The sequence below is a fragment of the Prionailurus viverrinus genome, chromosome D1 (assembly GCF_022837055.1).
Source record: "Prionailurus viverrinus isolate Anna chromosome D1, UM_Priviv_1.0, whole genome shotgun sequence".
In the NCBI taxonomy this organism is placed as follows: domain Eukaryota; kingdom Metazoa; phylum Chordata; class Mammalia; order Carnivora; family Felidae; genus Prionailurus; species Prionailurus viverrinus.
This window is the reverse complement of record NC_062570.1, coordinates 108,582,614-108,604,646: the sequence shown is the minus strand read 5'-3', so window position 1 is coordinate 108,604,646 and position 22,033 is coordinate 108,582,614. Positions and strand designations below refer to the sequence as shown.

The window sequence follows — 22,033 nt, the reverse complement described above, 5'->3', positions numbered from 1 at the left end:
ATTAAAGGAATAGCATAACTTGTCTAGAACGTTCCCTTCTGGATGAAAGGATGGGTCAGCAGTTTTTGGAAAGTTCATTAATATGATTCAGGAAATTCATTAATGTGATTCACCATATTCACGAGTTTAATCGGGAAAGTCATATCGTGACCTTCATAGGTGCTGAAAAGGCATGTGGCAAATTCAGCATCCTATTTTTTAAAGAAGATTTTTTTAATGTTTTATTTATTATTTTGAGAGAGAGAGAGAGAGAGAGCAGGGGAGGGGCAGAGAGAGAGGGAGACACAGAATCTGAAGCAGGCTCTAGGTTCCAAGCTGTCAGCACAGAGCTCGACGCGGGGCTTGAACTCACGAACCGCGAGATCATGACCTGAGCCGAAGTCGGACACGTAACTGACTGAGCCACCCAGACGCCCCTTTTCAAAAAGAGTTTTTAAAGTAAACTCTCTGCCTAACGTGGGGTTTGAACCCACGACCCCAAGATCAAGAGACCCATGCTCCACTGACTGAGCCAGCCAGGCGCCCCATGGCCTGTCTTTTTAAATCAAGAATGGCTGTTCAGAGGCCCCTGGCTCGCTCAGTGGACCACGGGACTCGATCTCGAGGTCATGGGTTCAAGCCCCACGTTGGGCATAGAGTTTACTTTAAAAAAAAAAAGCCCCCCAAACCATAGAGGTGCAACTCTTGATCTGGGGTTGTAAGTTCAAGCCCCTCGTTGGGTGTAGCGATTACTTAAAAAAAGAAATAAATAAAATCCTTTAAAAACTGTGAAAGAATTCCTTTATCACCATGGAGAGGAGCAGGCCTTCCTTTCTAATCACGACATAAATTCCAAAAGCCAAGTAAAAAAAAAAAGATGGAAAATTCGGTTACAAAAGGATTGTTTACGTGCAAAAACACAGATAACAATAGCACAGCCACAAAATCAAAAGACAGACTGGAAAAAACGTTGGCAACTTTTATCAAAAGCTGGCAAAGAGCCAACCCCCTCCCCGGCCCCCCCCCCCCCCCCAGTGTCTAGGGGCTTCTAGAAATTGGTATGGAAACCACAAACTGCAGTCAAAACATAGATAAAGGACATAAAGAAAGAGTTCCCAGAAAAAGAAATGCAAATACATCAGAAATGTATTAAAGTTGCTCAACCTCTCTCGTAAGAAATGGAAAATATAACTATGCTCTGTTACCACTCATCACCCATGATATTGGCAACACCCTGTAGTAACCCGCTGAGTTAGGGAGCTGGGGACAGTAGCAGTGGCTGTGTCCCCAGGGAAGACAGCGGGGGGTGCCTCTTAAAGCCACAAGCTCACTTACACTTGAACCCAGCAATACCACTTCTGGAATTTTTTTTTGTTTTAAGATGTTATTTATTTATTTATTTTTTTAACGTTTATTTATTTTTGAGACAGAGAGAGACAGAGCATGAACAGGGGAGGAGCAGAGAGAGAGGGAGACACAGAATCTGAAACAGGCTCCAGGCTCTGAGCTGTCAGCACAGAGCCCGACGCGGGGCTGGAACTCACGGACCGTGAGATCATGACCTGAGCCGAAGTCGGCCGCTTAACCGACCAAGCCACCCAGGCGCCCCTAAGATGTTATTTTTTAAGTAATCTCTACACCCAACGTGGGGCTCCAACTCCTAACCCCTGAGATCAAGAGTCGCACGCTCCTCCCACCCAGCCAGTCAGGCGCCCCTGGAATGTTTTTTTTTTTTTCTTAATGTTTATTTATTTGTTTTTTAGAGAGAAAGAAAGAGAGAACGAGCAGGGCAAAAGCAGAGAAAGGACAAGAAAGGACAGGGGAGTTGCGTGAAGATGCTGCCTTTATCCCTCTTCCTCCGCCAAGGCCCTTGGTTGAACTTAGGAGAGTTTGCAAAGATGAGGTTTTATAGCGTGTGAGGCCCGGGAGATCTTCCAGGGAGGGAAGCAAGCCAAGCTTTCTCAAGCTGAAGTCCGGCTGCGGTGTGAACCCAGGGGAGAAGCTCACCTTCTCTTGCTCCCAGGCTCTGCCACGTCCAGCGGGCCCAGCTGGATCTGAAACGCAGAGAAGGACACAGGAAGCGGGACACAGGGGGACAGATGGCCATGCCGATGGTGGTGGCGAATATTCGTTATCCCGTTTAATTTTACCACCGTAAGCAGAAGCTCTCCGCTTATTGCTGAGGACCCTGGGGTCAGAGGGGGAAGTGAACTGCCTGAGGTCATTTGGCCCCTCCTGCCACCTTACCAGGTGGAGCCCTTGTCTAGAAAAGTCAGCCCAATGGCAATCCTAGTTCTATAAGAACCAGGGGTCCACTTTACACGAATCGATTTAATGACACACTCTGGAGGCTTGGCAGCTGTGACCTAAGGCTGCCTGCCTCCCTCCCCGGAGCCCCCGAGCCCCTGAGCCCCCCTCCACTTGGGAAGTCTTCCGCCAAGGAAGGATGTGTAGGGTGCCGGGAATCCTGCAGTCCCGGGTACGACCAGCAGGTGGCGGCGCAGCTGCACCAAGCCCAGCCCCCAACAACCCCAGAAAAACAGAAAATACAAATCTAAAAATTCCTTGGCCTGGACGCAGACAGTCAGTTGGAGATTCCGGGAGCCTTCTGGCAAATCCGGGAGGTTTGACCTTCTGCTGTAAGCAAAGCCTAGGGGCGTCCGTGACAGGCAAAGGGCAGGGGAGAAGAGAACATTTTTTTAGCATATGGAAAAGGGAAATGGAAAGAGACAATTCTCTCACAGATGCCTTGGGTTTCGGTGGCCATAGCGGTGGCGACCGACCTCTAGCCGCCCAACTCTCCAAGTGAGGCGCGCTTCCCGAGCAGCTGAATCCCCTGGAGAGCTTCTATTTATTTTTTATTTTTCGTCACGTTTATTTATTTTTTTAGAGAGAAAGAGGTAGAGTGTGAGCGGGGGAGGGGCAGAGAGAGAGGGAGACCCAGAATCCGAAGCAGGCTCCAGGCTCCGAGCTGTCAGCACAGAGCCCGACGCGGGGCTCGAACCCACGAACCCCCGGGAGATCATCACCAGAGCCAGATCATAACCGACTGAGCCACCCAGGCGCCCCCGGGGAAGCTTAGTTTTAAATGCAAATTCCGGGACCTCCCCTCAAGGCAGGACCTGGGAAACTGCGTGTTTTAGCCAAAACGCCTGTGGCTTCTGCGGCTCCTCGCCTGCCCAGGTCGGTTCTCTCTCCACCGCTCTCCACTTGCTATTTTAAAATTCATAATGAGCTCCTGCCCTGGGAGGCAGGGTACGGAGGCAGGCAGCCCTGGCCTGGAAATCCGGGCCCAGAAGCCCCGCTCCTCGGCCTCCTGGCTGGGTGCCAGAGCGGCCGGGGTTGTCCAAGCCTTCTGGGGAGTTCGGGGCCCAGACACCTATCCCCTCCACACCCACACTTCTAGCACCCTCCCAGACTTCCCTCCAGAACTGACTCAGCCGGTTGCCCTCACAGCCCCGGAGGTGACTTCTGGCTCCCTGGCTGGCCCTATTCTGATCCCCATCCTGAATTCCAGCCCTAAACTGGGAGTTGCACGACGAGGGGCTAGAGGCCACGTGGCAGCTGGCCAGGGCCACTGGAGAGCGCGTTTGGGCTTTGACCTCTGGTTCCCGTCCCCACTCTGCTGTGTGACCTGGGGCAAGCCGCCTGCCTTCTCTGAGCCTCGGTTTCCTCGTCCGGAGGAATTAGCACCGACTCTCGCCCGGGCTGCTACAAGGGGCGCGTCAGAGGGGTACCGACCGCAGGGTCAGCACGGAGCCAAGCACATAGCAGGTCCTCGGGGCCAGGAGCAGCTGCTACTAAGAGGCTCCGCCTAGGTGGGGTGCTGGGGAAGGGGGGGGGGCCTCCGCCCCTCCTCACACCAAGCGGGGTCAGGGAGGTATGACTCCACTCACTTCCCCAGGCCCCAACCGGGGGGCTTCGAAGGGATGTCAGGGGATCGTAGCCGCCCTCTCCACCCTGGGCGGAGCCTCCAGTCCAACAAAGGCAACCTGGAACTTTGAAATAGAAGCTTCCCAAAATAGTGGGTCTGCAAGCTGGTCTCCCCTGCTGCCTGGCGGGTGGCAAGGAGGGAACTGAGTGCCGGCTGGGGCCCTCCCACCAGCCTCCCTGCAGCCTCGGAGCCCAGGGAGAGAGGGCCCTGCCCAGTCCCCACCTCCGTGCTTTAGCCAAAGCGGCCTGAAATTGTCCCAGCACGGCTGAAAGTCAGGCCAGCGGTTCCCTGATTTCAAGGGCCACGTGTAGAGGAATCTGGAATTCGGTTCTAGGAATGTGAGGAGGCCACCCGCAGAGAGCTGCAGAAGCCTTTCTGGGTAGCTAGACCTGACTTTCTGGCCCAGGAGCCCACGCTGAGATTAAACTTTAACCTCGGCAACAGCCCAGTTGGTATTTCCTCCACAACTGTAATTCAGTAACATTACCCCATGGCCTCATTTTTTTCCTTTTTTTTTTTTTTTCTTTTTTAAACATTTGCTTCATCCTTTTACTCTTGGTGCTGGAGCCTGAGAAACGACGTGCCTCGATGCCCCAGGCAGCCTGGGTACCGCGAGCTCTGTCCCTGGTGCCCAGACTGGTGGGCAGTCATTCTTGGAAACAGAGTCGGGAGGAGTTTCTTCAAAGCATCCGGGGCATCTCAGGACTGACTTGGCCGGGTTGCCAGACTGCTGTCCCTGTCCCGCTGCAGGCCGGCCAGGGCAGAAGGCGTGATGACCCAGGGTTCCCACACTTGCTAGCGGTTCCCGACGGCAGCGGATCACTCCTTGGCTCCCTGGCCCCTTCCGTACCCGCCGTGGCCGCCCGTAGCTGCGTCCATGGCGTTCGCCGAGCTCCTGGACCAAGCAGGGGGCGTGGGCCTCTTCCAGGCCCTGCAGGTTTTCACTCTCTTCCTTCCCTCCGTCTTGGTGCCTTCCCACATGCTCATTGAGAACTTCTCGGCCGCCGTGCCCAGCCACCGCTGCTGGGTGCCCCTCCTGGACAACAGCACCGCCCAGGCCGGTGTCCCCGGGGCCCTGGGCCCCAAGGACCTCCTGACCGTCTCCATCCCCCCGGGCCCCAACAATGAGCCCCATCCGTGTCGCCGCTTCCGCCAACCCCAGTGGCAGCTCCTGGACCCCAACGGCACGGCCACCAACTGGAGCGAGGCCGCCACGGAGCCGTGCGTGGACGGCTGGGTCTACGACCGCAGCACCTTCACCTCCACCTTCGTGTCAGAGGTATGGGCCTCCCGCCGACGACCTGGCCTCCCCAGGGGCCAGCGATGGCCACCCCCCCATGCCTGGAAGGATCGTACGGCTTCCATCAGCACTGTTAAATTAGATGCTACTCCCTCAACACATTTTGACTCACTGCTTACGACAGGGAAGTGAGCGGAGTCAGACCTCCCTGACCCCCTGAGCTGGATAAACAGGGAGGCTTGGAGGAGCTGACGTTCCGCGGGCAGATTCAGAACCGGCCAACGTTTATTTATTTACTTATGTATTTATTTGTTTATTTTTAAGCTTGTTTATTTGTTTGAGAGAGACAGATGCAGAGTGAGTCGGGGAGGGGCAGAGGGAGAGGGAGAGAGAAAATCCCAAGCGGCCCAGAGCCCGATGTGGGGCTGAAACTCATGAACCATGAGATGGTGACCTGAGCCGAAACCAAGAGTGGGACACTTAACCAACTGAGCCACCCAGGCGCCCCAGACGGGTCAATATTTAAACTAGTGCTGACAGGAGATCAAACTCCTTTAAGTGGCAGGCATCATTCCGTGTGTTTTCCCTTCGTGTCACTACGATCTCCCGGGGGGGTCTCTTACTGTCGTCTGCATCTAACACATACATCCAAACAGAAGCACAGTGAGGTTAAGTAACTTGCCCAGGACACACAGCCCAAGTGCACTGGAACCTGACTCAAGCCAGGTGGGCAGGAGCTAGAAGCCGGGTCTTCGGCATGTCCTGTCCTGCCTCTGCAAAGGAGAAAGGCAGCTCGGAGGGAGAGGCAGGTGGGGAAGGCCTCTCCGGAGACGAGGCCCGGATTAGGCGACGAGGAAGCAAGTGACTGGAAGGTGGGGCGAGAGCCCGGTTGGGACAGAGGTCTGAGTAGGAGCGGGTCTGGGGTGTCGCAGGAGCGGGAGGGGCCCCGGCGTGTCTGGCCAGAAAGGGTCAGGGGCTGGGCCACCGTGTGGGGAAGGTCAGGGAGGAGCAAAGGAAAGTCACTGGAGGCCTTGGGACAGGGAATTGAGGGGATCCGCTTTGCGTTTTCTAGAGATGCCTTCGCCCTGGGGGGCAAGGGGCTCCTGCCACGGTGCTGGCGGCCCGTGAGGGAAGCAGCTTCAGGGCCCCGCTCCTGGGTGAGGAAACGGCCCGGCCAGGGGCCGGAAACCCCCCCTCCCCGCCGGCTCACCCAGCCAGCGATCAGCAGAGTTAGAAGCCCAGCCTGTGGTTCAGCCACTGCCCACCGCCGCCATCCACTCAGGGTGGCCGGTCACACATGTGCCACTCAGCTAGCTGGAAGTACAGAGCCAAGGCCCCCGCCGGTACACCCCTGCCACCTCTGTCACCTGGCCCTAGGAATCTGGGGCCCCCCCAAAACCCAGGCTGACCAGGTGCTCCCGGCTGGGAGCTCCCGACCCGGACCTCCCTCTGCCACCCGGGCCCTGCGATTCCACGTGCCCTGAGCCAAGCTGCTGTCCCTCTTTCTCTTCCAGTGGGACCTAGTGTGTGACCACAAGGGCCTGAAGCCCATCGGCCAATCCCTGTACATGACCGGGATGCTGATAGGGTCCTTCTCCTGGGGCCTCCTCTCCAACCGGTGAGTATCATGTGTCCTCCTGGCTCCTCCTCAACAGAATGAGCACTGTGGGGACAGATGTACAAAAGTGGCCCATGAATGTCCACGTTCCTGGAGAGACGGGGCTCCCTTGGTCTGACCGGGGGTCTAGATGTGAGTTCCAGGTCCTCAAGGGGCAGCGACAGCCAAGGGGCAGTGACGGCCAAGGACCCAGGTCCCCAAGGGGCAGCGACGGCCAAGGACCCAGGTCCCCAAGGGGCAGCGACGGCCAAGGACCCAGGTCCCCAGAGGACAGTGACAGCCAAGGGGCAGTGACGGCCAAGAAACCAGGTCCCCAAGGGGCAGCGACAGCCAAGGAGCAGTGATGGCCAAGAACCCAGGTCCCTAAGGGGCAGTGACGGCCAAGAACCCAGGTCCCCAAGGGGCAGCGACAGCCAAGGGGCAGTGACGGCCAAGGACCCAGGTCCCCAAGGGGCAGCGACAGCCAAGGGGCAGCGACGGCCAAGGACCCAGGTCCCCAGGGGGCAGTGACGGCCAAGAACCCAGGTCCCCAAGGGGCAGTGACGTCCAAGAACCCAGGTCCCCAAGGGGCAGCGACAGCCAAGGGGCAGTGACGGCCAAGGACCCAGGTCCCCAAGGGGCAGCGACAGCCAAGGGGCAGCGACGGCCAAGGACCCAGGTCCCCAAGGGGCAGCGACAGCCAAGGGGCAGTGACAGCCAAGGACCCAGGTCCCCAGGGGGCAGCGACGGCCAAGGACCCCACGCTGGATGAAGCTGTGCTCTGAGAGATTCCCTTGGACACCACGCTCTCTCCTTTGGCAATTACGCCAAACTTCTTGAGCACCTACTGTGTGACGGGTGCTGTGCAGTCCCTGCCCTCAGGGAGCCCAGAAGCTTCTCAGGAGAAACAGACCCCTTGTGACTCCGAGTACGTGGCATGCCGTGAAATAGAACTCCGCCTCCCCCTCCTCCTGCCCTTCCTCCCCCGTCCCCCCATCCCCCTCCTTCTGAGATGGCGCCCCAGGACCTAGCCCCGCACCTTCTCTTGTCCAGCCACACCCCCCCGCTACTTGAGACGCTGCTCCGGGGTCTGCGGTGTCTACATTGCCCCCACTCAGCTTGTAAACCCCACTGCCTGCTCTGAGTTTCCATGAGGGAGAGGCTCACATTTGCCACGGCCAGAGCTGAGCTGCTGACCGCCCCCCGCCGCCCCCCCCCCCACCCCGCCCCTGCGCACCAGGCTCCACCCTGGAAAAGAGCCCCCAGCCCGGGGCCCACACCCAACCTTAGAAGCCACCCTGTTCTCCTTTCCTCAGGCCCGGCCACACACTCCCCCCAGCCCCTGCCTCTCCTCCTTGAAAGTCCCCTTGCCCCGCCCACCCGCCTCTCTTGCCCCAGGCGGGTCCCGGCCTCCTCCAGGGTCTCTGGCCTCCACTCAAGAGTGTCTTTGCAAAACCCTGTATGCGGATCTGGTTGATCGCAGCCTGAAGTCCCCCAGGGCCACTGCACCGAAGATGGCTCCTAACCGCCCCCTTCCCCACCCACCCCTGCTTGGCACTTGGCTTCTCCCCACCCCCGACAGCCGTGCCAGCCCCTCCGGAGCCCCCGCGGCACCCTGGCTGCAGAGCTCTGAGGTGGCCGTGCCTCGCCCAGAAGACTCTCCCCACAGTTGCTTCTCCGTGCCCAGCATGCCGGCTTTGACTCCAGCCTGCCTCCCCAGAGAGGCCTCCCGGCTCTCCCGCCTCAGGCCCCGTGGGCCCCACGGCTGCACCTTCCTTTCTCAAACACCACACCCACTGGGCCAGCATTTGCTTGCTCGTTTGTTGTGCGTGTCCCCACAACAGGTGGCTCCGAGAAGGCAGGGGCTTGCTTGCTGTGTCCCCAGCATCCAGAGTGTGCTCAGTCATTTTGTGAATGAACGAACGACTCACTCCCCTGACCATGCAGGCTACGGGGTCTGACCCCTGGGTTCCAAGCCCCACCTGTCCTTCCCGAGCTTCCTAGAAGGCAGATTGGTGGCTCCTCCGTGCCTCAGTTTCCTCCTGTGCGTGGAGACCCGGCCCTATGCATGGGGTTGTTGTGATAATAAAGTGAGTTACTCACACGCGGAGCTCGGGCCAGGGCCTGGCACGGGGTCAGCGCTCCGTGCTGGGGTTCTGCTACGGTCGTTACCTGTGGGCCTTGTGCTGCGCTGCACGCGAGAGACGTGGTCCAAATGGCACTTCCAGGGGACCCGCTGCCGTGCAGCTATGGCTCAGTCCCCGGGGGCTGTCCACACAGGGAGCCAAATCGCAGTCGGTCTGCAGGTGACCCAGCGAGCCTGGGCCCAGGGCCGGGTGTCGGCATCCAGACCTCGCCCCGGATCTGGGCCGAACGGGCCGGTTCCTGGGGACCCCGCTCGGATAGGCAGGGCCCAGCTTTGCGCGCATCTCTCCCGTCAGACTGCCACACGCTTTAGCTAAATGCAGGCAGAGGTTTCGGGCTAAGCTGGCCTCGGGGCGGTAGGTGTGGGGCGCTCTGGTCCCCTTGCACAGACTGGCCGGGAGCTGGCCGCCTTGCCCCAGGCCACATGCGCTCAGCCTCCTGGCCGCACCGCCCCCTTGCTCGGTGTCTTGATTTTCAGAACTCCGTGAGTACCCCCTGTTTTACACATGGGGGGACTGCAGCTCGGAGACGTGGAGTCTTGTGCCCAAGGCCACCCAGGAAGGGCAGAGCTGGACTCGGACGCAGGCTTCTGAGGTCAAAGCCCATTTATTAAAAGTTTTTATCTAAGTTCCAATGTGTCCACATGCCTCGTCGCGCGTGTAATGTAATTTCAGGTGCACAACGTAGTGATTCAATCGAGGCCTGTTCTCTGTCTTTTTTTTTTTTTTTAAGTGCATTTATTTATTTTGAGAGAGAGAAAGCATGAGTGGGGGAGGGCCAGAGAGAGAGGGAGAGAGAGATGTGGGGCTCAAACTCGCAAACCGCGAGATCATGACCCGAGCCAGAGTCGGACACTTAATCGACTGAGCCTCCCAGCTGCTCCAGCCAAAGCGCGTCCTTGACCATGAGGTTATGCTGCCCCCTGAGAGCAAGGCGTTTGCCTTTTTTTTTTTTTTTTTAATGTGTATTTATTTTTGAGAGAGGAGAGAGGGAGAGTGTATGAGCAGGGGAGGGACGGGCCGGAGGCGGGGTGGGGGGGAGGGGTGCAGAGAATCCCAAGCAGGCTCCGCGCTGACAGTGCAGGGTGGGGGCTCAATCTCACGCTTCGTGAGATCATGACTTGGGCCGAAATCAACACTCTGGACGTTTAACCAACTAAGCCGCCCAGGAGCCCCAAGGCGTCTGCCATTTTTGTAATAAGCACCCCGCCCCCCCCCCCCACCAGCATGCCCCTGGGAGATCCGGGAAGGAGACAGAGATGCCCCAGCAGGTGCCCCTGCCTTCTTGAACCCTCTGTTACCTTGAGGCACTGGCCCCTATGCCCGAACCCCCAGGGGCCCCCTCCAGGCCCCCACTGTGCTTGTCTCCCCACCAGGTTTGGGCGGAAGTGGATACTGAACTTGTGTTGTCTACAAGTGGCTTTGGCCAACATCGGCGTGATCTTCGTTTCCCATTTCTTCGTCTACTGTGGCCTCCGGGTTCTGAGCGCCATTGCAATATCCGGCATCATCATGACCTCGGGGATGCTTCGTGAGTCCCCGCCTTGGCCTGCTCCCACCGGGGTGGGGTGGGGTGGGGGTGCGGTGGGGAGGGGAGGTCCTTACCTGCGGATGCCTGCGTCACCTTTCAGTGGTGGAGTGGACCACGACCCGCAGGAGGGCTGTCACCATGACAATCCTGGGATGCTTCTATAGCCTGGGCCAGATGGCCCTGGGGGCCCTGGCCTTCACCCTGCGGGACTGGCGCACCCTCCAGGTGGCCGTGTCGACGCCCTTCTTTGCCATCTTCCTGATATGCTGGTCAGTACGGTGTGGGGCCTTTTCCCTTGGGGAGAACATCACTAACCAGGAGGGAGACTTGGAGTTCCAGGGTGCCCCTCGCCCCCGCCACCCTGGCTGGCCCTGGACCCCAAGATGCCGAGAGCCACGAAGGGCAGCCATGCGTGCAGAGCCCTTGCTGAGGGAGACTTCTTGGGGGTTCGGAGTTCAGGGTGGGCGTTTTAGCCAGAGGTCTGAGGCTCCCGTCCGGACTGCTGGCCCCCGGCCCCTCCCCGTCCTTGGCACCCACCGGCCCCGCCCCCTGCAGCCTTCACATCGCTTGCCGGGCCCGTGGGCTCCGAGTCGGCGAGGACTGACAGCGGATACGAAAAGAGATCACCCTCGCTATTATTTTGGGTGTCGCGAAACTCCCTGGGGTCTGGAAACAGTTGTTTGGGTGAGGGCTGAGGGAAGAGACACAGGGAGGCAGATACAAGTTCATGGCGCCTGGAGTTCTCTCGCCTCTGCGAACCGGAGTTGGGTAGACCTGGGCCCAGGGGAGTCTACCGTGGGGTAGGGAGAGTCAGAAGGACTCATTCATTCATTCTCAAGTATTTGCTGCCCCCGTGCCAGACGTGGTTTCAGGTTTGATCTGACACGTCAGCAAATCAAACAGACCAAACGCCACTGACCACACGGAGTTTTGATGATACAATTACCACCATTTTCAGAGGAGGGACTGACGCCCAGAGAGGTTCGGTGACTCACCCGAGGCCGTGCGGCCCAGCGAGTAGCAGAGAGGCAGGATCTGAACCCAGGCAGGCTGGCTCTTTTCACCACAATGCCACACTGCCTTCCGGAAATTCTTAGCTTCCCCGCAAACGGGGACGAGGCCCTCCGGGCTGGGAAAAGTCCAGTCTTTTTCATCCAGGAGCCGCTCCTCCCTGCCACCTGCCCTGAGGCTGGGAAGAAGCAGAAGGAAGAAGGCGGAGGCCCCCCGACAAGCATCTGTTTCCTTAACAGGTGGCTTCCAGAGTCTGCCCGATGGCTCATTATCATGGGCAAACCAGAGCAAGGGCTGCAGGAGCTCCACAAGGTGGCCAAGATAAATGGCCACAAGGAAGCCACAAAGTCACTAACCATAGAGGTGAGATGCTACTGTTGGTGACCCCAGAGTGTGGGACATGACCGGGAGAGGACGGCCACCGATGTCTTTGGACCAACTTCAAACTAGCCACGCCACCGCCACCTCCATCGACACCACGGGTTCCCGCAGCCACAGCTCCACGAGACGCCAACATCCACCTCGCCACGATGACTGTCACCTTGCCCATCTCTGTCACCACCACATCATTCCCCCTGTCACCACCCGCTCTGCCATCACCATCACCAACACCACCGCCAATGACAGCAATATGAGGGGCGACCCACCCACCCCGCTTGTCCGCCTCTTTAATCCACATACGTGACATAGTCACTCACTGCGCAGGGCTTCTCAGGGTGTTTGGGGACAGCTGGCCGTGCTTATCTGAAGGCAATTGTTTCAAGGAAGCAGGTGTGTGGGGGGGGTGCAGCCAGAAACCAGAAAACACAGCCTAGGGCCGTGGGGAGGGGCGTGGGAGGATCAGGGAAGGCTTCCAGGAGGAGGTGACTGACCAGGGCTGAGCTGAGCACAGGGCAGGCAGAGCCCAGAAGGTCAGGAAGGGTCTGGATGGGCAGTTGGGTGCGGTCGGGAGCCAGTGTGGCCCGAGTAGGCGTGCCCTGACACCAGCCACAAGGAACGAGGGGGGTGGGTGGGGCTTTGTGTGGCAACTACTGAGAGCAGAACAGCCCGCAGGCCACAGCTCAGAGGGCCAGAGCTGGGACACAAGACTGGCTCCTTGGCTCAGAGTACTATGGGCCAAGTCTGCAGATGGGAGCTCGGCCAGGGGGCCAGAGAGAGAGACCTTTCTGCCTCCATCGCAGCCCCCACCCGGAGGCTCTCCAGAAGCCAAGGCCAGGCCCCTCCCATCACTCTGTTGTGGTCGAGGTCGAGGTGCCCTGGCGTGGGGGCGGGGCCGACGCCCAGCACTCAAGGTATCTGGTGCTCCCTGTGCGTAGGTGCTGATGTCCAGCATGGAGGAAGAGATGACCTCTGCGAAGGGCCGCAGGTCGGTGCTGGAACTGTTTCTCGTGCCCACGCTCCGCTGGCGTACCTGCATCATGTCCCTGGTGTGGTATGCCGTCCCTCACAGACACAGGGCTGGGGGGGGGGGGTGGGAGGGGGTGGTTGATGGATATTTGGAGGTGGGTCGTCTAACAGGCCTGTTTACCTTCAACCTGGCCGTGCGGTCAGTCGGCCGGCCGTGGGTCCTTCTGCCTTGCTCGGGTTTCCTTTGCTCCAATTTGTTGCCTAAAAGTGCCTCTGCAGTGTCCAGGGAGAAACGGCTCCCACAGACCTCAGGAGGCCCGGTTCTGGCCGGGACAGGCAGCTCCCCCAGAGGGCAGGCCCTGGGGAGAGGATATGGGAGCTCAAGCCAGCTATAGGGCAGGACCAGGGGAGGACTAAGCCCAGGCTAGAGGCAGAGCCCGTGTCCCCCGAGCTGCAGGACCAGCGATGGCTGGGGGGCGGCGGGGGGGCACGCTCCTCAAGGGCTGACCAGCGGCTGGCCACCCACTTACTTCAAGTTCATTTATATCCCCACTTTACAGATGAAAAAGCAGGGCCCAGAGCAGGCAGGGAACTTGCCCAAGAGGCCAGAGCAGACATCTGAACCTTGGCTGAGCTACTTCCTTGCCCCCTGTGGCCCGCCAGGCCCCACACTGAGCACGGACTCCCCAGCAGGCCCTGTCCTGGTGCCCAAGGGCACCTGGGACCAGGAGAAGGCCCCTGAATAAGACAAATTCAGTTCAAGGGACTTGCAGAGAGCATACTAAGAAGTGAGGGTCAGGTTTGATGGAGACTTGATCTTGAAATAAAACTAAAGATCAGGCGGGGCGCCCGGGTGGCTCAGTCTGTTGAGCATCCGACTTCAGTTCAGGTCACTATCTCGCGGTTCATGAGTTCAAGCCCCGCATCAGGCTCTGTGCTAACAGCTCGGAGCCCGGAGCCTGCTTCGGATTCTGTGTCTCCCTCTCTCTCTGCCCCTCCCCTGTTCACGCTCTGTCTCTGTCTCTCTCAAAGATAAACATTTAAAAAAACTAAACATTAAGAAAACCCCTAAAGATTAGGAAAACATTTATTTTATGCTCTATTTAACCACATATGGGTTCTCATGGCAAATAGTTGCTACATCTTAGAACAGAGATTGAATTTTTTTTTTCCTGGCTTAAGTTTTTTTTTTCTGACAAATTAGAAGGAGGGCCGGGTGGTGGGGTGGTGCCCGGAAGGTCCAGGGCCATATTTATTTTTGAGAAAGAGCGAGAGACACAGAGTGTGAGTAGGGGAGGGTCAGAAAGAGAGGGAGACACAGAATCCGAAGCAGGCTCTGGGCTCTGAGACGTCAGCACAGAGCCTGACGCGGGGCTTGAACTCAAAAGCTGTGAGATCACGACCTGAGCTGAAGTCCGCTTAACCGACTGAGCCACCCAGGTGCCCCGAGGGCCATTCTTCCGAAACCTTCAAGGCTTCCTCAGTTCTCCCAGCAGCTGGCTTGGCTTGCTTTGTTATTCAAATCACGAGCTGGGAAGCCTCGATCCGGTGGGTTTCGACTTCCCCTGTCCCCTGTCACCTACCGGCTACTTTGAGCCAGAGCTGAGCCCCTCCCCCACGAAGCCGTTCCTAGGGGACCACAGCTTCTGTCTGCAGCTGGGGGCTCGGGGCGCAGTGCTGGGAGGAGTGTCCCTGAGTCCCTGAGGCAGTGATGGGGACAGATTTGCAAAGTGATGGGGAACAATTTCATATTGTGGCCACCTGTGGATCCAAACTCAACATCCAAACTTCAGAAACCCAGCTACTGTAAGTTCAGCTACTGAGGAACCTGTGCAGGGGGGTCCCTCCCGTGTCCACCCCCACCCGGAAGGCCTGGGATGGACGTCAGTGAGCAGGAAGCTCTTGGGAGAGAGGGCTCTTGGGATCCCTTCCTGTGGACTGCTAAGGGGAGGGGAAGGAGCAGAGAAGGGGAGAAGGGAGGGGAGGAGGAAGCGGAGGGGAGGGGTGAGGGGTGAGGGGAGGAGAGGAATGGGAGGAAAGGGAAGGGGAGGGGGAAAAAGGGGAGGAGGTGGGAGGGGAGTGAAAGGGAGAAGAAGAGGGGAGGTGGGGGCGGGAGGGGAGGGGAGGGGAGGGAGGGGGTGGGAGAGAGGTGGAGGTAGGAATGGGAAGGGAGGCGGGGTGGGGGAGGGGACGGGAGGGGGGGAAGAAAGCGAATGGGGCAAGGGTGCCATCACTGTGGGACAGTCTCAGAAAGGCCCCGGCAAACCCACGGAGGACTCAGGAGCTGGGGTGGCCCCTCTGGCCTGTGTCATGGGGTGCTCTCCGCACCTGAGGGACAGCACCCCCAGAGGCTGGGAAAATACGACCTTCCACCCTGAGAGAGGGACAACCCAGCCCATCTCTTTCCACTGTTTCTCCCACCTTTCAGAGCTAAAGAAACCGGCGTCCGGAAAAGGGCCAGAAAGGGCCAGGTCGTGATTCTAGGCCGTGCCGGGGAAACATAGCCAGAGAGGGCTAGCGCCAGAACTGAGGCTCGACCCCCCAGAGCCCAGTCAGCCCGGGGGGAGGGTTCCGTTCTCCGTTCTCCCGCTGGCCGCTGGCCGAGGCCGGGGAGCCTGCGAAGTGAGGCCCAGCCCACTGCGGCCAAGACCTAAGGTGAAATGGAGGAGGCCTGGCCTGCCCTTTCTCTCCCTCCTGGGACAGGCTGGCTCTAGAGAGACTCGCCCTGCGTCTGACAGACAGGCTTTTGGGGCTCTGCTGGTGACCCGCCCCGCTCCCCTCCGGGCTGGCTGTGCCCTCTGGGGACGGCCCAGGTGTGAGGTGACACTGTACGGGTGCCCTTTCGTCTGCGGGGCAAGGACCCGACTTCAGCCTTTTTCCTGCAGCTTCTCCCAAGTCACATCCTACTACGGGCTGGTCCTTGACCTGCAAAACCTGGGGAATGACATCTTCCTCCTCCAGGTTCTCTTTGGAGCCGTGGACCTACTGGCCCGGTCCATCACCGCCTTCTTGCTCAGTTTCTTGGGCCGCCGCACAACCTTGGCCAGCTTCCAGGCTGTGGCTGGCCTCTCCATACTGGCCAACAAACTGGTCCCACAAGGTGAGGCCGAGGCAGCTTGGAGGAGGGGCGGCCCGAGTGGGCTGAGTGGCCGACAGCTTGGGCCACTGGCTTCCCTGGCCGTGCCCACTGTGCTCACCCCCTGGGTCCTTCCCCTCCCCGGGCCCGAGAACACGGGGCCCCCATCCAACCCCCCCCCCCCATCGGCCCCCCACCCATTCCCCCCGAGGCAACTGAGGTTCGGAGACACGAAGCCAGGAGCCGGAGGTCACTCAGCTAGCAAGTGACGGGGCGGGCGCGGGCCAGACTTCAGACCAGAGGCTGGGGCTGAGGTGGGAGGAGGGGGAGGCCGTGAGAAGCTTTAGGTTGCTGGAAGGGAGGCAGGAACCCCACGTCTGGTGCACCTTGGGGTTTTTCTTCTCCCTTGTTAAAGAAGCCAGAGGCATTTGTGTGCAGAGTGTTGGAGGACCCTTGTCTTACTCTTCTCTTGCTGAATGAGGCTCTAATGCCCTCAAAAAGCCTCTCGAGTCTCCTCTTATGGCTCCAGGCAGGGAGGCTGGTGGAGGGGCAGGGACAGGCAGTGGCAGCAAAGCCAGGAGGGAGGCAGAGGGGCGGCCAGCGTCCAGGAGGGGCTGAGTTGGGGCGGACCGTCTGCCAGGAGCCCAAACAAGCAGAAAACTTGCAAAAGGCCAGTGGACGGGTTATGCGACTCTGCGTTACAAATGTGGGCGGGAAAGCTGAGGCCCAGCCCACGGGCCGAGTGTGGCACGGGCCTCGGCTTCCCGGCTAGGGCTCCCATGAAAGCCAGAGTACCCACAGGGGGTGCTGAGAGCCCTCCCGAGCCACCCCAGGTTGGCCCACGCCAGGCCTGGCTGGGCTCAGGCCCCGCCCCCACCCCCAGCCCACCCACCATCCTGCCCACACCCCCCATGGGCACCTGGGCGCAGTCAAGGAAGCCTTGCGGGGGAACCCAGCCCTTCCTCTCCAGGGTGACCGGGCACCCCCTCGGGCAGACCCCACTGTCACCCTCTTCCTCTGCCCAGATTGGCAGACCCTGCGCACGGTCTTTGCTGTGCTGGGAAAGGGATGTTTTGGCATCATCTTTTCCTGTGTCTCCATCTACAAGCCTGAACTCTACCCGACTTCACTGCGGTAGGCTGGGCCGCGGGCTGTGCCCTGGAGGCCGGGGAGGGGGCCCGGGCCCCGGGTGTGCCAGAGGGGACGTCCCTGGGGAGGCCAGCGGGGAGGGCAAAGAGGGGGCTGGGCATCCGGGAACACACAGCAGAGGGTGAGGAGGCCCCTGGCCCCAGCTTCCTTCCTTCCCCCAAAGGCTCATCCTCAGCCGGGGCTCCCAGAACAGCATTCCCCCAGAGTCTCCGCCGGGAAGGCCGTGGTGTCATGGGGCCCTCAGTGATCAGAAACTGCTTTGAACCCCAGAACCTTCTGTTCGGGTGAAATCTTACAAGAACCCTCAGCGAGACCAAGAGCTGCCCTAGTGAAGTGCCCTCCGTCCCCCCACTTGCTTCCCACTGTCCCCTCCCTGCCCCAAGAGAGCCCTGAGTCACCTTGCAACAACCCAAGGGCACCACGGGCCACAGATGGAAAACCAGTGGTGTAGAGTTAAACCATCCCCACATCGGGCGGTTGGGTAAACTGAGGCTCAAGGACCTACTCGCGGAGGGGTGAGATTGGACCCAGCGCCCTAGAGCCCTAGCCCAGGGCTCTTTCCCGCATCGTGGTGCTCACGCACCCTCACCCTCTCACGTCCCCCCTTCCACTCGTGGTGTGGACCCTCGTGTGTTGATTTTGTTGATGTTACATAGAAAGCCTGAGCTGAGAGCTCAGGGGCCTAGCAGGAGGCCTGAGGCAAGCCCCCCACTTACCGAAGACCAGGAGAAATGGGGTGGGCCCTGGAGCATCCAAGAAAGACCCTGGTTGTTCTCAGGAAGCAGAGACCCCGCTCTGGATGGGAAAATCCATGTGGGTTCCACGGAGAGGGTGGTGCAGGGAGAGACCTTGTCGTTGTGTGCCTCCCTTATCCCAGCTTTCCCTCCCCTGGCCCAGCCAGATGCTACCACGCACCCCACCCCGTAAAGCCCCCTTCTCGAAAGTGGCGGCGGCCACAAGGGTCTGGGCCCCTCTCCACCCACAGGATGACAGCAGATGGCTTCCTGCAGTCGGTAGGTCGTCTGGGGTCTGTGATAGACCCCCTGATCAGGATGACTCAGCACAGCCTGCCCCTGCTGGTCCCCGTGGTCTACAGCGCTCTCCCCATCACCTCTTGCCTCGTTCTGCTCTTCCTCCCGGAGACCCAGGGATTTCCACTTCCCGACACCATCCAGGACCTGGAGAACCAGTGAGTGACCGCCCCCCTCTCCCCCCCCCGCCCCGGCCGGGCTGCCAGGATGTCGCGGGGCAGGGCTGCAGATGTGGGGACAGGCTCCCCTCAGCCCCAGGACGGGACAGCCCAAGGGGGTTAGGGAGACGTGCTGGACGAGGAGGGCAGGAGATGGGCTGTGGGCTCGTCAGCGAGAGGGCACCTGCGTGCTGCGTGCTGACCGCGTGCCCGGTGACTCGGGCACGCGACCCGGGCGCCTCAAGGCTTGCGTCTGAAACCACGTAACCATTACGACCACCACGCTGCCAGGAAGAGACGATTTCCAACCCCGCTTACCGGAGGCTCGGAGAGACGCAGGGGCTGATTCAGGGTCTCGCAGGTAGAAAGCGATCGTCCCTGTCCCTTCGGCAGGAAAACGGGATGATTATGAGCCTGACCCGCAGCCAGGCTGCCTGGGACTGAATCCCTACCCCCCAGGCGCCCACTCACCTCTCTTACCAAACTCGTTCACGAGGACGAGGACGGAGCCGGCCCTGACCGCGCTCCTTAAATCTTCCGCTAGGAACTCTAGGCCCAGGCAGATGAACAGGCCATTTCTCTCCGACCCTCTGGGAAGAGATCATGCTAGTCTCACGTCGTCCTTGGAGGGAACAGAAGTGAGGAAACGTTCCTCTGGTTTATTTCATGGCCAGAATCACCACTACGCTCTGCTTCCTCATTTATAAAATGGGCGTTAAGGAAACAACACAAAACCCAGCCAAGCTCAAAGAGAGGTCTTCAAGTTGAAGCGATTATATTAAAGCGCGGAGAACAGCGCCTGGCCCGCAGCACAGGCCCCCGGGAGTGTGGCTGCTGTGTCCTGGGTGAGGGTGGTCCTGGGGAGCCCACAGGCTGAGCCGGAACCAAGGTCATGCTAATAATAGGTAATAATAACCGCTGGTGCTTCGGGGTTTTAATATAGCATCTTACTGTTTCGATATAGCATCTCATTTAATCCAAACAACAACCCCACAAGGTACTGTTATGTTCAGTTTCACTGCCAAGCGAATGAAGACACAGAGGGGCCATGTAACTTGCCGAAGGACACTCAGCCAAGAAGCAGGGAAGCCGGGACTTAACTTACTCTTTCATTTTGGGGGGGGACCTACTGTGTTTTGGGCACTGTCTTCCGCATGGGGCACGCGGCGGAAAAGAAAACCGCGATCTCATAGCGCTTACGTGCTCGTGAGACTTGACCCCCAGCCATGTCACCACACACCACTCTGTCTTTTGATTATCCTAGGAAATCAGCAGCGGCCAAGGGCAACCGGCGAGAGGTGGTCGTTACCGAAAGTACCTCGTTCTAGAAATTCTGCCCGCGTGGAGCCCCTTTGGCCAAAGATCCCCACGGAGGGAACCGCCTCCTCTCCAACTGAGCGTGGAAGAAATCGGAAGAACCTTGAGAGTTAGGCGGGGCCGGGGCTGGGCGGCTGGGCGCTGAGGCCGAAGGCTGCTTTCTCCCCTCACCTCTGTTCTCCCCCCACCTCAGCCCTGCAGAGCCAAGTCCGGCTGGCTGATCGAGTCCACACCACTAACAAGACGGGTCCTTTCTCCTCCCCGTCAGGCTCCCGTCTCCACACCTTCACTCAGAACTCCTGACACTTCACTGACCCGGGCACCACAGTTTTCTCACCTCCAGGCTACCAGAGTGGATCACAGGGCAGAAAGGGAAGGGTCTAGACAGACCTAGGTTCCAATCTCTCCCCCATCCTCTGCAGAGTCCTCATCTGTAAAATGGAAACAATCATGAAACCTTCCTCCACGGGGCAGGGGGTCGTGGGGACAGGTTAACAGATCTTAGCACGGCTGAGAGTCCAACAAATAGCACCTGCTAACGGGGCTGCCGGGTACCGGTGTTCAGGTTGTGCACTGCCCAAGACACCAGCTAAGGAGGCACGTGGGGGCTGAAATCCAGCCCGGGCTCCGCCGGCGCAGAAAGGAGTTGTTTTCATCCCCTCTTACTTCTCCGTTGGGGAGGAAGGGCTTTTCACCCATGGTTATGGGGATGGCCTAACATTGGACGGCTCAGGCCAGCAGCGTTCATTGCTCACAGGTGTTCACGGCTCAGGGCGAGTGGCTCCATGCAGCACTCAGGGCGCGTGGGGCTGCACGCAGGAACAGCGTGAACCACCAGGGGCTGTGGGAGGAAGGCTTTGCAGCACCAAGAAGGCAGAGTGACCCCTGGTTCCCGGGGGAGGATGTGATCGGCTTGTCTGAGGAATCCCACCCATTGACAGGGCACTGATGCTTTTGCCACGGGACCCTATCCGCGGGAGCAGGAGGGGCGGGACTTGGAGTTCGGCCACTCGAGACCCTCCTGGATTCCCTACCTGTCAAGGCGGCCCATAACATCAGGCTTTAATCTGAGCCCTTACACCACAAGGGCACCCCTTGGTTGTCTGTCTATCTCAGTGGGTCGCCTTCGCCTAATTCACATAAAGACCCTCCCTGTGGGGGCAGCAGCCCGTGCCGCTAAAACTGTGGGATCACTGAGGCCGACCCCCTGGTTTAGAGGTGAGGAAACTAAAGCTCAGAGAGGTGGAGTGACCAGCTCGGAGTCCCACAGCCGATCCCTGGCCCGGCTCCCAGTCCAGGGCTCTTGCCCGCACCCCGGGCTCCTCACCCCCCACCTCCAGCCGTCCAGGTCTGACATCAGCAGCCCTGTCACATCGTTACTCCCACACCCTTCCCTGGAGATCCAGACCCTCTAGACAACTGCCCACTCCTCGGGCGACCCAGGGAAACCTCAGGCCGTGGATTCCCCACCCCGGGCATCCCCACAGCCCTCTGTCACATCCGACTCCCACCAGGCTAATCAAACACCATTCAAATCATGCTGCCCGTCTGCTTAAAGTCCTCTGGTGTCTCATCATAAAGATCACACTTCCCCCGCCCACAGGCTCCTACGGGTCCCTAGCCTTGCTTCGCATGTAATAAATTTTTAAACATTCAAATCATGGGAAGTATGTTCTTGGATCCTCATGGAGATCAATCAGAAATCAGTAACAGAGAGATATCTGGAAAACTCCTTCAAACATACTTCTAAATAACCCCCGGGCTAAAGAAGAAATCGCCAAGGAAATTAGAAAATATTTTGAATTGAATGAGAATTTTAAAAGAGGGAGGACATATCCAAATTTGCAGGATGAAGCTAGAGAAGTGATTCAAGGGAAATTTGTATCATTAGGGGATTATATTAGAGAGGAAGAAAGTCTCAAATACCCCAGCTTCCACCTTAAAAAGCTAGAAAAAGAAGAGCTGACTAAAACTTAAGTAGGTAAAGGAAAGGAAATAAACAGAAATCAGAGAGACAGAAAATGAGACAGAAAATTAGTGAAACCGGAAGCTGGTTCTTTGGGAAGTCAATAAAATGTATAAATCTCTGGACATACTGATCGGGGGCGGGGGGGGGGGGGGGAAGGAGGAAAGAAGGAAAAAAAGAAGGAAAGAAAGAAAAGGAAGGAAGAAGGAGGGAGGAAGGGAGGGAGGAAGGGAGGAAGAAAAGATACACATTACATATCAAGAGTGAAAAAGAAAGCATCATCACCAACCCTACAGACATTAAAATGATAAGGGAATATTACAAGCAACACTTTACCCACACATTTGACAACGCTGATGAAATTAACAAATTTCCTGAAGGATACGAATGAGCAAAGTTTGCTTAAGAAGAAATAGATAACATCATTAGCCCTAAGTCTGTTAAAGAAACTGAAGTTGTGGTTTGAAACCTTTCCAGAGGAAACTCCAGGCCCAGAAGGCTTCCCTGATGAATCCTGCCAAGCACCTAAGCAAAAAAAAAATAATACCAGTGA

The 22,033-nt window shown here is 58.5% G+C and overlaps 1 protein-coding gene across 2 annotated transcripts; it reads left to right on the top strand.

The window, feature by feature from the left end:
• Nucleotides 1-4,790: 4,790 nt before the first annotated feature.
• SLC22A11 (solute carrier family 22 member 11) lies at nt 4,791-21,172 on the top strand. 2 transcript variants are annotated; one of them, XM_047878702.1, is made up of 10 exons: nt 4,791-5,192; nt 6,668-6,771; nt 10,271-10,425; nt 10,526-10,694; nt 11,676-11,799; nt 12,753-12,868; nt 15,669-15,883; nt 16,885-16,993; nt 17,994-18,197; nt 19,462-21,172. In XM_047878702.1, the coding sequence occupies exons 1-10, from the start codon at nt 4,791-4,793 to the stop codon at nt 19,523-19,525; spliced, it is 1,662 nt and encodes a 553-aa protein (XP_047734658.1). In that variant the 3' UTR covers nt 19,526-21,172. The 2 variants fall into 2 exon arrangements, with proteins under 2 accessions (XP_047734658.1, XP_047734659.1); XM_047878703.1 differs by lacking the exons at nt 15,669-15,883; nt 16,885-16,993.
• Nucleotides 21,173-22,033: the final 861 nt, after the last annotated feature.